This window comes from Grus americana, chromosome 20, assembly GCF_028858705.1.
Source record: "Grus americana isolate bGruAme1 chromosome 20, bGruAme1.mat, whole genome shotgun sequence".
Classification (NCBI taxonomy): Eukaryota; Metazoa; Chordata; class Aves; order Gruiformes; family Gruidae; genus Grus; species Grus americana.
Genome location: NC_072871.1, coordinates 6,130,468 through 6,143,941, shown reverse-complemented (window position 1 = coordinate 6,143,941; position 13,474 = coordinate 6,130,468). Strand labels below are relative to the sequence as shown.

The 13,474-nt window shown below is 51.5% G+C and overlaps 1 protein-coding gene across 6 annotated transcripts; it reads left to right on the top strand.

Moving 5' to 3' along the window:
* The first annotated feature begins 1,783 nt into the window (after positions 1-1,783).
* KYAT1 (kynurenine aminotransferase 1) lies at positions 1,784-12,945 on the top strand. Of its 6 annotated transcripts, none has more exons than XM_054848717.1 (15): positions 1,806-1,896; positions 2,623-2,685; positions 3,893-4,014; positions 6,418-6,476; positions 7,367-7,517; positions 7,816-7,965; positions 8,340-8,426; positions 8,535-8,663; positions 8,993-9,113; positions 9,769-9,845; positions 10,103-10,192; positions 10,569-10,755; positions 10,991-11,067; positions 11,365-11,451; positions 11,852-12,934. In XM_054848717.1, the coding sequence occupies exons 3-15, from the start codon at positions 3,931-3,933 to the stop codon at positions 11,918-11,920; spliced, it is 1,368 nt and encodes a 455-aa protein (XP_054704692.1). In that variant the 5' UTR covers positions 1,806-1,896; positions 2,623-2,685; positions 3,893-3,930; the 3' UTR covers positions 11,921-12,934. The 6 variants fall into 6 exon arrangements, with proteins under 6 accessions (XP_054704693.1, XP_054704696.1, XP_054704692.1 ...); XM_054848716.1 differs by having other exon boundaries at positions 2,578-2,685; XM_054848718.1 differs by lacking the exon at positions 2,623-2,685 and having other exon boundaries at positions 1,784-1,896; positions 11,852-12,945.
* The last annotated feature ends 529 nt before the right edge of the window (positions 12,946-13,474 follow it).

Here is a 13,474-nt window from a genome sequence, read left to right as displayed (position 1 = left end):
AAGGCATTCATTATAATTTCATTAGTGTACAAGAGGCAGCTCTGAGTGGTTAAGTGCAGCCAATTTTAACTTGTATACACCAGTGATCACTGTTATAGTAAAAAAAGCATATTGGTGGCTTTCTAGGAACATCGTAGGTCTTAGCATCCTCCTGCAGCCATAGACACAGGACCTGTACCAGACAAGCTATGATCCCACCTGCCACATGTTGTAGGCACTCACCAGCCCAGTGCAATAGCCAGATTTAAAAAAAAAAAAAATTAAGAAGAATTGTTCATGTCCAGATGCACTTGTTAAATTAAAATGACCTGAAGAAAGAGAAGGTCCTAATTTTCCTTGAGTTTTACAGAACAAACTCCAAGAAAGTCAGATGTGTCCTTTGCCTCACTGGCTGCATGCGTATTATCTAGCAATTTCTGCTGAATTTCAAGAGAACATTAAGGTGAAGTTACATGTCACTGTTGAACCAATATAAAGGCCAAATCCTGCCAAAGAAGGTGGGGGGGGCGTATTCTTGTCCATCCCTTCTTCTCCCCACTCCTCTCTGCTCTGGTCCCTACCCAGATCAACATCTTCTTGCAGTGCCTTTAGCACTCACACCCACCCTGCCCTGAGCCAGCTCAACTCACGGACCTTACAGAAAAATGTCCCCTTTTCTGCCAGGTTGGCCTTTTGCTAATTTAGCTAGTCAAGTGAGCTCAGCTCAGGGATAAACAACAACCAGGGAAGGTGGAAGGGGGCAAAGAAAAATAGCGAGGGCAGCGGGAGAAAATGGCTCAGGATGTGCTGCGTACATTCTTACGGAAGCAAACACAAGTTATCATTTCATCTGTTTGTTTCAGTGTTTGAGTTAAGCAGAAGTTTAGAAAACAAAGAGTTTGCATCTGCCTGCAGTGACATTCCCTCCTGCTTAGTCATGGCAGGGATGCTGTGAGCCCACAGCCGGACATCGGGTTAGGATTCGAGAACCTTTTGCACAGTGGACATCAGTTGCTTCCTTTCCCTGTGGCTCACTTTTTCCTACTGTGAAAAGGAGACAGTAATTACTCACTCAGGAGAGCTGCACGACCTGCTTCATTGGTGCGTGTAAAGCCTTGTCACAAAAGGAAGAGGGAAGCCAAGAGAGGACAATTTGCTCTATGCCTCACTTGAGCAATTGTCACCTCTCAAACAACTGATGGAGAGTTCAGCTCCTTCATCCATGCACTAAAATCCCGCTCTGGGGCTGCTAGCTGTCTCCTTGCCCATCCGCAGCCCAGGGGTCAGGCGATGCTGCAGGATCCTGCTTTAGGTTGTATCGTGACAGTAGGTCATTATCCTCTGATGAACCTAGTGCTGATGCCTTCACCTTCTGTACCTGTGATCCATTCTCATCTCTAATAATATTAAGCCTGCAGGGTGGAATTTTTGAGAGTGTCTGACTGACTTAAAAATTCATTTTTCAAAATGACCAAAGGCTTCACTCAATTGGAAATTTCCAGCTATTGCCATGCCAAAATAATTATAGCCATACCACAAAAATTATCCTGCTATAATTATGCCAGTATGAGCCTCCATCTAAACAATATGCTGGGATATTTTCCCAGGCAGCCAAAATCCTCTGGCAGCTCTGGCTGCAAGCCTCCAGGAGGAAGGGACCTGGTCCCAAAAGCCCTCTCCTCCCTCACCCTGGTGCTTTAGAGAACGGCCCAAGACCTCCCGTTCCCCGGTACGATCTTCCCCATCAGAGTGTTGTAGCTCGACTCCTGCCTTCCTGCAGCCTCTCTGACTCCTCCCAGGAAGTCCCAGCTGCAGATGAAGCATTTCAGAGACAGGGAGAGGGCGGCATGTGTGCAAATGCAGCCTGGACGGTTGTGCCAGACTTTCGCAGCGTAAGGCAGCGTGGCCCAGCTTGATGTAAGTCGGTTTTACCCCCCCGCCCCATCCCTTCTGGGAGCTGCCTTGCACCTACGTGTGTGCGCTTGCTGGCTGTTGCTGCTGCGTTCGCCTGTGCTCCCGCTGTGGCATTGAACCCAATGGTGTGATGGGTTCTGGCGGACCCCTTGTCCCCAGAGCCCTTTGGGTGCACTTGCGAGCAGCCAGACTGGTCAGCACTGTGGGGGCGCTTGGGGAACACCGGGACAGAGAAGCGAGCTGGTGCCCGCGGGCTGGAGGGTAGGAGGTGGTAAGTGACCAGTCCCCGGGGTGACCTTTCAGCTGTCACCTCCAAAATCCTCAGTGTGCTCCGAACCATGCACCTCGCCAGGGCGAGAGGTGCCCCAGCTCCCTTGCTGGGAGCGTACATGCAGCACAGCCTGAAACGCCCACCCAGGTGAGAGGCTCCCTGAGCTTTTCCCAGGCTTTCTGACTCTCTGGTGGCTGACCCCACTCCAAAACATTGTCCAGGGCTGGGGAGGCGAGGCAGAGCCCTCTACCCTAGCCCCGGTCGGCTGCTCCCACTGCGAGCAGCACCCTGACCGCAGTGCTGCCTCTAGCTCTTTGCAGGAGCCTTGTGCACACCTCTTATGCCGGCTCCATAGTTTTCTGTAATCCAGTGAAGCCCTTTTTATTGCCACACTTTCATTTTGTCACCTGCAGAATTAGTCTCCTCATTCCAGTACCCATTTGCTTTGCATCCCAAAGCAGCATCCCCCCACAGCTCAGCGCCCGTCCTCAACATGCAGCTGTCCCGTGCACAGGGACAAGGTAGGTATTTTGCAGTCCTCAACAATATTATTTTGTGGCTTCCCGTTTTTCCATAAATTATGCTGTTTTTTCTCACCTGGGCAAAGAGATGTGAAACCCCACTGGTCTCAGCTGGCAGCTGCTTTGCACTTTTTTTTGTTAGAAATAACATGAAATGCAAACAGGCTCACATCCTGCACATAAGGAAGGGAAATGCACCTAGCAGTACTGAGAACTTACCTGTGGGCTGGCCAGCTTCAAACCTGTTTTAATTTATTTTTTGGCAGCTGGGCAAATTAATCCATGGCTGGTCAATCTAAAGGTGCATACATCCTCCAGACTCATCACTTTTCCCTAAACTATATAAACAGTAAGGTATTTTAGCTTAAATACCACATATTTAAGCAATACTATAGAACAGTTGAGGGGACCTAAGGTGAAGAAAAAGGCTGCATCAGGCACAGAAATTAATTTGGGGCTTTGAAAGAAAGGTAAACACCAAAATCTCTTTGGAGATGGAAGCCAATATCTTGTTAATCAGAATAAAACTTGCAACTAAACAGCCTGGAGCTGCAGCAGCTGAGAGGCCAGAGATTCTCAAAACCAGCAGCACTCTTGCTTTGCTTTTTTTTTTTTTTTTTTTTTTGCTTTTAACCTTAAGAACACAAAGGAAGAGGAAAGGGTGGGTTTGTGTGGAGTGGGTTTGCCCAGCGCACATCCCTAAAGCCCCTTGTTTCACTCGGAGCCCCAGGAGTCAGGGTGTCCAGCAGCCCTGCCAAGGCACAGCCCCATCAGCGAGGAAGGTGGAGGTGCTGCAGGGGAGGAAGTGCAGAGGCAAGAGATACCTGGGATCAAGGAAAGCGGACAGGAAGCTGATGTTGGATGCTCAGTTCCCAAAGGATGCACTCCCACTGGTGTCCATACCACTCCCCTAGTGCAGAGGAAAGTAGGGGGGAGCCTGGAATTGGGGAGAGAGGAGGCAGAGGCCATGGTTGCCCTTGTGATCCTGACTTGGTGTGTGTCACAAGCACAAAGTACAATCCTGGCACTGTTTGATGTTGCAGTGGCAACACACAAAGCAGCTCATTCCTCCTCTTCTGTGGCAGAATAGCCACAGCTTTAGGTCTGGACCTCCTCTGTGTCCCCAGGTACATGGAGCATTTGCTTTGCCCCTGCAGCTGTGGAGTGATTATCTCACCCCTCTGCTTTGTGTCTGGGGGAAATGTAGGTCTGTGCCCGCAGGACTGAGACAGCAGGAGCCGTGGCATGCTCAGGAGAGCGGGACCGTCCCTGCGTCACTTCTTGCTGGAGAGGAAGAGCAGCGCTGGATATAGCTCGTACTCCGTCGAGGTATTGAACACCCAGCGTGACTGTTTCTGGCTGGCAGCCTGGTCCCTGGCTCAGGCTGCAGCGGTGTGGAGCCTGGGGGAGCTCACTGCCCAGGAGCTAACCTTGGCAGCGATGGCAGAGAGGGCATGTCAGGAAAAACCACACTGGTGCAATCTCCTCTGTACCCACTTATTTCCAAGTAGCCTGTTTAAAGGGAACGTCTCATAAGCAAGAGAATATTCTTTATACAGAAGAAAGCTCATTGTTTGTGGGGTTGCCTCATCTGATGGTCTCTTCTACTAAAGTCTCTTGGGTTGCAAAGTACTTGGGAAATATCAGCATCCCTCTTGGAGATGCTAACACGCAGAGCAAGGAAATCACGTGCAGCAGGGAGTCAGTGGTGGAAGGCTGTGGCTGCTAAGTCATACATTTGCACTCAACTGTCCTGTCTGGCTGCCAGGCAACTTGCAACTGGAGAAACACATCGGTCGGTTTGTGGAGCAGAACAGGCTGAAACAGATTTGGGAGCTGCGTGGCCCCAAGCCTGTCTTGCTCTCCAGCCTGATGGGCAGCCGTCTATGGCAGCATCATGCAGGCTGGGGATGGGATAGAGAGAATGTCAAAAGAGGAAAGTTTTTGTCATTTCCCTTCCTGAAAGGGCTGGAGCAGACAGGGCCTTTCCTCAGAACTGGGAATTCCTAGGCTTAAAGCACCTTCGTCCCACTGACTCCCATCACACTTGCTGATGCTGTTAAATTCTCTGAACTGTGGCCACCAGCAGCCCCGCCACAAGAGAACAGCACTGGATCTGTTAATATTTCACCTCCGGCTATCTTTTACTTCCAAAACCATGAATCTTTCTACTGCCACCAAAATCAGCTCAGGCACCAGCTCTTCCTGGCTATAATATCCATGAGCTTGTGCAGAAAGAGCGAGGAAGGGAGCTGGGGGAGAGGGGCGGGGCTCCCCTAGACCTGGGGAAGCAGTGACTTCTGCTCGCCCTTGGCTGCCCGCCCGGCACCACGGAGGAGCGCAGAGTCCACCCAGTGCCCTCTGAAACACAGGGCTCCTCAGCAACGTGTTTGCAAAGATTCCTTAGTGAGGGCTGAAGCTGTATAAAAATCCGAAGCTCTCAATGCAAAATATTGCTGGGGCATTTTTCAAATGCTGGTGCAGCCCTCTGGAAACAGCAGAGATAAGCAGGTAAGTGCGGAATTACCACTGCAACCAAGCCTGGGGAAGGGGGCTGACCTGGTTTCCCCCCGCCCCACACCCAATGCTAGCATGGCACCCTGTCCTCTCACATCCCAACTCTGCATCTCACATCTCAGCTTCTCTCACGTGTCCTCCTTGTCCCTGTTCAAATGTATTTTATTTGCTATGGTGACGATTGTTTTCTTGGCTCATTGCTTCAGAGATGCCCTCCTCACATCCCCACGCTGGCTTTTCGTGGTGTGTTGAGCATTGTTCATCTCAGGTTTCCAGTCTCTTCGCTGCCTGGTTCCCTTTTCCCTGCGCTGTTGAGTTATTAAATTCTGCCTCTGCTGCTTTTCATCATCCTCGTGATAAATTCCCCATCAAGCACAACTGACTTTCTCCCACTGTGCTTATCTGACTGGAAGGAGGATTTTGCTCTCAATGTTTCCTACTGCCCTTCTTCCCACCCCCCCTAACCATGATGCACATGGAAATTAAACACCAGTCAGGCAAACAGTACCTTGGTGTCTCCATACATCAGACTGACCTGTGTGCTGTGCTCCCCACTTGCCTGTACCCAGTTGTTGCCTGGTTTTGCCATGAACTTTAGGTGCAGAAACCAGCATTTTGTTGAGGAAAAAAAGCAACTCCCTTCACCAAGCACTCCAGCAGGACAAAGGAGTAAATACTTCTGCTACTCCTCAGAGCAGCATGGAATGAGAAAAGTTTGTTCTGCTAGGAAAAGGGGATATTTTGTGGCCTGTAGAGAACAAGGCGCTCCTTCTGATGGAGGACAAGAGAGGCTATGGAAGACAGAAGCCTGAGGTCTGGGATCATTGGCCTTGCTGTTACAGCTTGGCTGAGCTCATTTAACCCCATGATTTATTCCAACTGAAAATGAGGTTTAAGGCATTGCCAGCTCCCCAGTGAGTGCACACACGCTTCTTTTGTTCATGTGTTTTCTCAGTTCTTGTTGAAACTTGTAAATGAAACATCCTTCTCTGCCAGGTCTCATCTGTTTGATCTTTCATAAAAAGTGTGTGAAGCTTTTTCCAGAAACCACTGCAACAGCGTTACTGCCCTCAGGTTGGTCAGCAACATCCCATGAAGTGATACTAAAGGGCACACCTCCTGTTGGGAACAACGTACCTGGGGAGGCCACATCCCCTTCGCACATGGCACCATTGCCATTAGTGAAAGCTTCAAACTCTCTCTCTCTCTTTGCAGGCAAAAATGTCAAGGCCAGTGCAAGCTCAGAGGCTGGAGGGAATAGATAAGAATATCTGGTGAGTTAAGAGAGTATCTGGTTTACCCTAGTGGTAGATGTGGTTTTACGCAGCCTAACACCAGATAGAAACCACCACTGCCACACAGCACAGTGCAGCAGTCTCCCTCGGCTGCTTTGCATTTGTTCAGGAAGCGCATTAGGGCAAGTTTGTCCCGGGAGACTTTACCCTGGCTCAGTTCTGTACCTGCCGCTCACACTTTATGCCATATCAGGTGTCCTGCACTATCCACACCTAAATGATCCCAGCAGCACCCAAATCTGAGCCAAGTGGTTGCAGCACGCTGGCTGCAGCCTGGCATCTGCTTCAAGTCCACCCTAGGGCATTACAAGCAGAGAGGCAGGCGAAGGGATGCTGCAAATGCCATTCTCAGCCTGCCAGGCACAGGCATGGGAAGAGATTTAAATGGACTGTCCCCAAAGCCCTGCTGTGCTTGGTTTCAAGCTACAAACTGCCAATGACCTGGCTCTTGTTTGAGACAAGCACTGAGTTCAGCCTGCCTTTCCCTCTGCGGAGGCCTTCATGGTGTCTAGTTGCTAAATTTTGCAGAACTGGTACGAGCTTGAAAACCTCCAAGACCTCTCCTGCTTGGTCAGATCTGATCAGCAGCAATGTACCACTTCAGCTGCGACCACACACCCAGACAGCACAATGGCTGTTTCCTTTGAGAACAAATTAAAACCACCCCCCAGTGCAATAGTGCCTTGTTCTTGTTTGAAACGTGTCTGAAATGACGTGTGCTTGGTCCTGTCCACCTGTGAGCAGCAGGATGGCTCCACAGGACGGACACCAACCTCGCTCACTTCCATAGGCATGCCGACAGCAGAGCCACTGCCAGCACACTGCCTGGACCCCTTGAAAATACTTGTCTTTCTCTTTCTTCTCTCCAGGGTGGAGTTTGTAAAACTGGCTGCCACCTACTCCATGGTGAACCTGGGCCAGGGCTTCCCCGACTTCCCCCCACCGGACTTTCTGAGGGAGGCGTTCATGAGAGCCCTCAGCGGGGAGAACCACATGCTGCACCAGTACACCCGTGCCTTTGTGCGTGAACAGACACACCCCCCCCCCCCCCTCGGCAATACCCCCCTCACTCCCTGTTAGCCTTCGCTGCTTCAGGGCTCATCAGGCAGCAATAATCAGGGCAAATCACATAACCAAAACATGCATCCAGCCTCAGCCCGGGCCCCCTGCTTTACCGGGGCATTTGAAGCAGCCAGGCTGGAAGATGCCTTGCACACTCAGTCGCAGGGTGCTTGGCTGCCCAGGCCCCTTCCAAGGGCTCATCCATGGTTTAGGAGGCTTCTGCAATCCAAAACCCACCCCTCCCCTCATCCCACAGGGCCACCCGCCTCTGGTGAAGATCCTAGCCCAGTTTTTTGGGAAGCTGCTTGGACGAGACCTGGATCCTATGACCAATGTGATGGTGACTGTGGGGGCATACCAGGCTCTTTTCTGCTGCTTCCAGGCTTTCGTTGAGGAAGGTGATGAGGTAACCCAAGATTTGGGCTTGTTGCACAGGCAGCCTTCCTCTGGCAGAGCCCTTCTTGGCTGTGGGTCTGCCAGGGGCAGGTTTTCATAGTCCTTTTGCAAAGCAGAAAAGATTTTATCCCCATTCTCCAGTATTTGAGCTTCCAAAGGAAAAAAATTCTCTGCTGCAAGGCACTGTCTTATTTCTGCATAAGGCAAAATAACCTTTTTGCCCTGAGGGATGTTGTTCTTCCCTGACGCTGCCCACTGGCAATGCAGGTTCTCCATTACAGTAATTCAAGGATTAAATTTTCCTGTCCCTCCCATTGCTCTCTGCACCTATCAGGGAAGGTCTGAGCAGGGCCAGGAGGGCACTGACATGTCCCTTTCTTCCAGGTGATAATCATTGAGCCCTTCTTCGACTGCTATGAGCAGATGGTGAAAATGGCTGGTGGGACACCTGTGTTTGTCCCGCTGAGACTGGTGAGTGGGTCAGAACAAAGCCGTCGAGGGAAGAGTCGTAGCAAAGTGAGTGGTAAGCAAAGTGCAGAGGTAGCAAAGCAAGCTGATATTCCCCTCTGTTCTCTCTAGAAAGCTCCAAAAGATGGAAAACTTACGTCTAGTGCAGACTGGCAGCTGGACCCAACTGAACTGGCTTCTAAATTCAGTGAACGGACAAAAGCCATCGTCCTGAACTCACCCAACAACCCTCTGGGCAAGGTAACACCTCTGGCCTTGCTGTTGCTGGCCCTGAAAGCAGCTGGGGTGCCACAGCTCACCCGGCCAACTTGCAGTGTAGCAGTGACTCACCAAGGGAAATGGGTGTTGCGGGAGCACCGCATGCTGCATGCGCTCTTCTGGTGGTTTTTAAGCCTGGTCTTTTGTACCAGCAGTGGCTTTGCCTTGTTAGACCATTGCAACCAGCTCCTGCCTGCCCTGGTTTGGGAGAAGGTGCAAGCAGGGTGCACAGCCTTCACGGAAAGGCAGGGACAGGCAGGGACTCAGAAATGGTCCTGCTGTATTTCTATTCCACTCCTTGCCTGCTGCAGGTATTCAGCCGAGGGGAACTGGAGCTCATTGCAGATCTGTGTGTGAAGCATGATGTCCTGTGCATCAGCGACGAAGTGTACGAGTGGCTGGTCTATGATGGGAAGGAGCACATCCGCATTGGTATGGAGAATGGTTTGGCTGAGCCACGGTGTCTTCTCTGGGTACAGCATCTTCAGGGAAGGAACTGGTGATTTAATGGAGGTCCCCTGGCAAGCATACACAGCTCTACCAGACATGTATCCCCATTAGAGATATTTTGCTGCACTTCAGTGTCAGCCTCCAAATCAGGACTTAAACCAGAGCACTGACTTCCAGAGTCAGTCAGAGGAAACAGAGAGCTGGCTTCACAGCGTGAGATCCAGAGCAAAGAGCCCTTTGGCTCCAGTGAAACTGAATTTTTTCCCACACCTTCTAAACCCACAGTTTTCTGGGTGTCTCTAGCTTTGGGACATCCATTTCAACATGAGTTCAGAGACCTGTTCTTCCTGTTGCAGTAACGTGCAATCACCTTGTTGCAGGGTGAAGGTGCTTGGCACCTCTGGGAACCCCTGGGGCTCATGCGTATGGAAACACCTAATTACAAAGAGGTGCTCTTGAGAAACCTGGCTGCCTGCTTGGGACATGCTTTGAGGCTCATCCAGGTGAAAGATGTGCTGTGAACACAAGAGGCCACCATGGGTTATGACTGGCAAAGAGCTCCCACCATGTCATTAATGCAGTCCAGAAGTGAGCATGCTGAGCTCTGCCATTGGTATTTCTCTTGTTTCATTGCCAGCCAGCTTGCGAGGGATGTGGGACCGCACAGTGATCATCGGGAGTGCTGGGAAGACCTTCAGTGCCACTGGATGGAAGGTGAATCCCCCCACGCAGCACCTTTGTTGTGTTCCCATCCCCATCCCTTTGCTCCAGGGTGTGGGTCCAATCGCCATAGCATGGCCCTGGGGACACTGCTGCCACACTCGGCTTTGAGCCTCAGGGTCTGAAAGCACCAAAGCTGTTTTATCATAGCCCTGTCTGGAAAATGCAATGAAGCCAGCACAGGCAAATAAAGGGGAGCCCAAGAAGGTACCCAGAGACTTACCACCTTCCTCCTCCTCTCCTGGCGGCAGGTGGGCTGGACTGTGGGACCCAACCGTCTGCTGCAGCACCTCCGTACCGTGCACCAAAACTCAGTGTACCACTGTGCCACAGTTGCCCAGGTAAGGTGGCTCCCCACAACTGGTCCTGCAATTCCCAAACCCCAGAAGCAGGGATGAGAGAGGGTCCTTCTGCCCATGGCTGACCTGAAAGGCACAGACAGGGTGCTGTGTGGTGCCCTGGAGACGCTTCTTCCCCTCTCCCTGCAGTTGCCTCATGTCTGAGAGGAAGGGAAGAGTCCAGCCTGCCTGGGGTATATTCCTTATTTTGCACTGACAAATCTAAGAGGCCATTTGGAGGGGCTGAAGGCAGAGAGCTCAGCTTGGTGCAGTGAGAAATCAGCCCCTGCTCCCTACTGACCTGTGAATTGCATTGGAGCAGACTCTGGTTCTCAAGCAAGCCTTGACCATTTCCCCATGGGGACCTCTCTCCTCGCAGGAGGCCGTGGCTCAGGGTTTTCAGAGGGAGCTCGAGCTCTATGGGAAACCAGACAGCTACTTCATCCAACTGCCCAAGGAGCTGCAGCAGAAGAGAGACTGGCTGGTGCAGAGCCTGGATGCTGTGGGGATGAAACCCATCGTCCCTGAGGGCACCTACTTCTTGGTGGCAGACATCTCCGAGTTCAGTGAGTCAGAGTCAGCTGCAGTTTTGCTCAGGCAGGGCTGAGTGGGGGGGGAAGGGGGGAGGGACAGCAGCGGGTGGTACCAGCAGCGCGGACAGGAACCTGCATAACCCACTGCCAAAGCAGGGACGGACAATAGCACCTTCCCCATCCAAGCTCCCAGAGGCCGTGGGTTTGGGGCTTGGCTGAGGTGCCTGGCAGCAGCCCCAACCTCCGCACTGCTGCGCTTCTCCTGCAGAATCCGACGTCCCTGATGTCCCTGACTCAGATGAGCCCTACGACTCCAGATTTGCAAAGTGGATGGTCAAGAACAAGGTAAATGCGTCTGGTCCTTTCTGCCACGTTTGCTCCAGGTGGGTTTGTGCCCTCCCTGCCAGCTGCGCACAACACTGCTGCCAGGTCCTGCAGCTCATGGCCGGGGGTGCCTGGGGTCTCTGTCAGCAGCTGACCTCAATCCCGGCAGCCTGAGCTCAAGCAGAGTGAGCAGATGTGGCACCAATGGCATCCACAAGCCTGTCCGTGAGGTGGATGGCTTCACCCACACTGGGACATAGTGGGCTGCACTTCAGCCCGAGAGGAGTAACCTCAGCTCCACGTGTTTCTCCTTCCCAGGGACTTGCTGCCATCCCGCTCTCCGCTTTCTACTGTGGGGCCCACAAGAACAAATACAACCATTTCATCCGGTTCTGCTTTGCAAAGGTGAGATATGTGGCAGCACAAAGGAAGGTGAGGTTAGGAGTAATAATCAAGGCTGGTTTAATGAGATAAATGCCAAGAAGAAATGCAGAGCACCCTGAGCATTACAGCCTGATGGCTGGACCAACTCCCTCCTGCAGACATGCAAGCCGAGCTGGGGGCAGGAGGTGTACCAGTACTGTCCTAAGCTTTGCCCCATCAACGTCCCACATTTCCTGGTCAAGGCAGGGGAGTCTTCTGGGTGCACGTTTAACAGACCAGATGGCTGTGCCTGTGTCATACCGAACATGGGGCTTTTGTGATGCTCCAGAACGAGAACGGGATTTTTATATAATGATGACTGCAGTGAGGGGAAAGGGGATTTGGCTGGAAGCCACTGACAAAACCTGTGGTATTTGTTTAGGAGGAAGCTACACTGAAGGCAGCAAATGATATATTGCAAAAATGGAAACAGGAGAAAACTAGTCCTTGAGCGCACTGGAGAGAGAACCAGGCTCTCCCTGGTCCTCACCTGCCCCGACTGCTCTTCTTCCTCTTCCTTTACTTGGCTACAAACTCTGATACGTTCTTATTTTTGTGCTTTCAACCACATTTTCTGTCAGACAAATGGGTAAGAAGTTTGCCAGGCCCAGGGTCTGGGGGACACTTTCTGCCACTGTGAAATGATTGCGCTGTCCCTTGCAAGTGAGTCTTTGCGTGCACTGACAGTATTCAACGTTTCTTCTTCTGTTTAAAGACTTTGCTAATCAGTTCTGGGATGCGTCCAGCCAAACATAAGGTAAGAATGGCTCCTGGGCTCTTTTCCACCACCAAATTCTGAAAAGGTGTTTCAGGACCTACCTTTAAGGCCATGCTGGGGGTTAGCATGGTTTGTCTTTGCTTCGCATCCCCACTCATGTACCCCAGGGTGCAGAACAGCATTTCCTACCAGCACACACCTTCCCACAGGACTTCGTGGTATCATCATCCATCAGTAGGTTGATTCCTATGATCCTGAAAATTATAAACCCAGTGAAATGCTGTTTCCCATAATTATCAATTTTCCTATTGTTTTTTTCTGTGCATCTCTGGGGAAGGCGACAGCAGAATCGGTAACTGGTTTCCCCCAGGAAACAGGCTTTCATAAAAAGCCCAGCTACTGCCAAATCTTCCCTGTGCACCCCCCCAAACCACCCTGGCACTTTGTCAGGACTTAGGAGCATTGCCCAGGCTGCAAAGCAAAACCTTCAGGCCTTTGACAAGCACGTGCACTGGCTGGGGAGAACGGGCACAGCGGCCTTGGGCTGCTCCTGCTGCTGGTGGTGCCTGCAACCTCCCATTCGCCAGGCTGGTGGGGTAACATGACCAGCGTTTTGAAAGGTAATTCTTGCATCATTCTCGATTTCAACCCAGATAAGAATGTAAACTAGCATCATCAATCACGCAAGAGTTATGTGCAATAGATTGTGTGACAAGTATTTGTGGCAGTTAAATTATTAAAGATGAATTACTGCAATTATTGAAAAGCAAATGTCTCTGTAATGATTATAGGGCTGACGCAGCTCTCCTGCAGAGCTGCCGTCACCCGTGCAACACCTGTGCTGTGTCCCATGGTGGTGGCTGCTCATCCCACCCCAGGCTGGAAGGTAGCAGCTCTGCGGGTTTTCTGTGTCAGGCTGCAGCTGGCAGTACGGATCCCCTTGGAGCCAGAGCTGCACCGACCCACAGGAGGGAGGCAAACACCCACCTCCTGCCTTCGCCCATGGGAGACGCATCCAGTCTCACCTGCCTGCACAGCCCGAGTGGGCGAGGGTACCGCTGAAGGCCCTTTGGCACCCACATATGTGCCAAACACTGGGAGAGCTACAATCACCAAAACAGATAAACAATCATGAGATTAGATTATTAAGATAAAGATTAATTGCAATATCCCCACATGCATGGGCTCTTGCTCTAGGGCATGACACACCCCACAAGGGGCAGGGTGCATCTCCCCATCCTCCACCATGCACGCAGTGCTTGTGCAAAGACGCCCAGACGCGGGTGT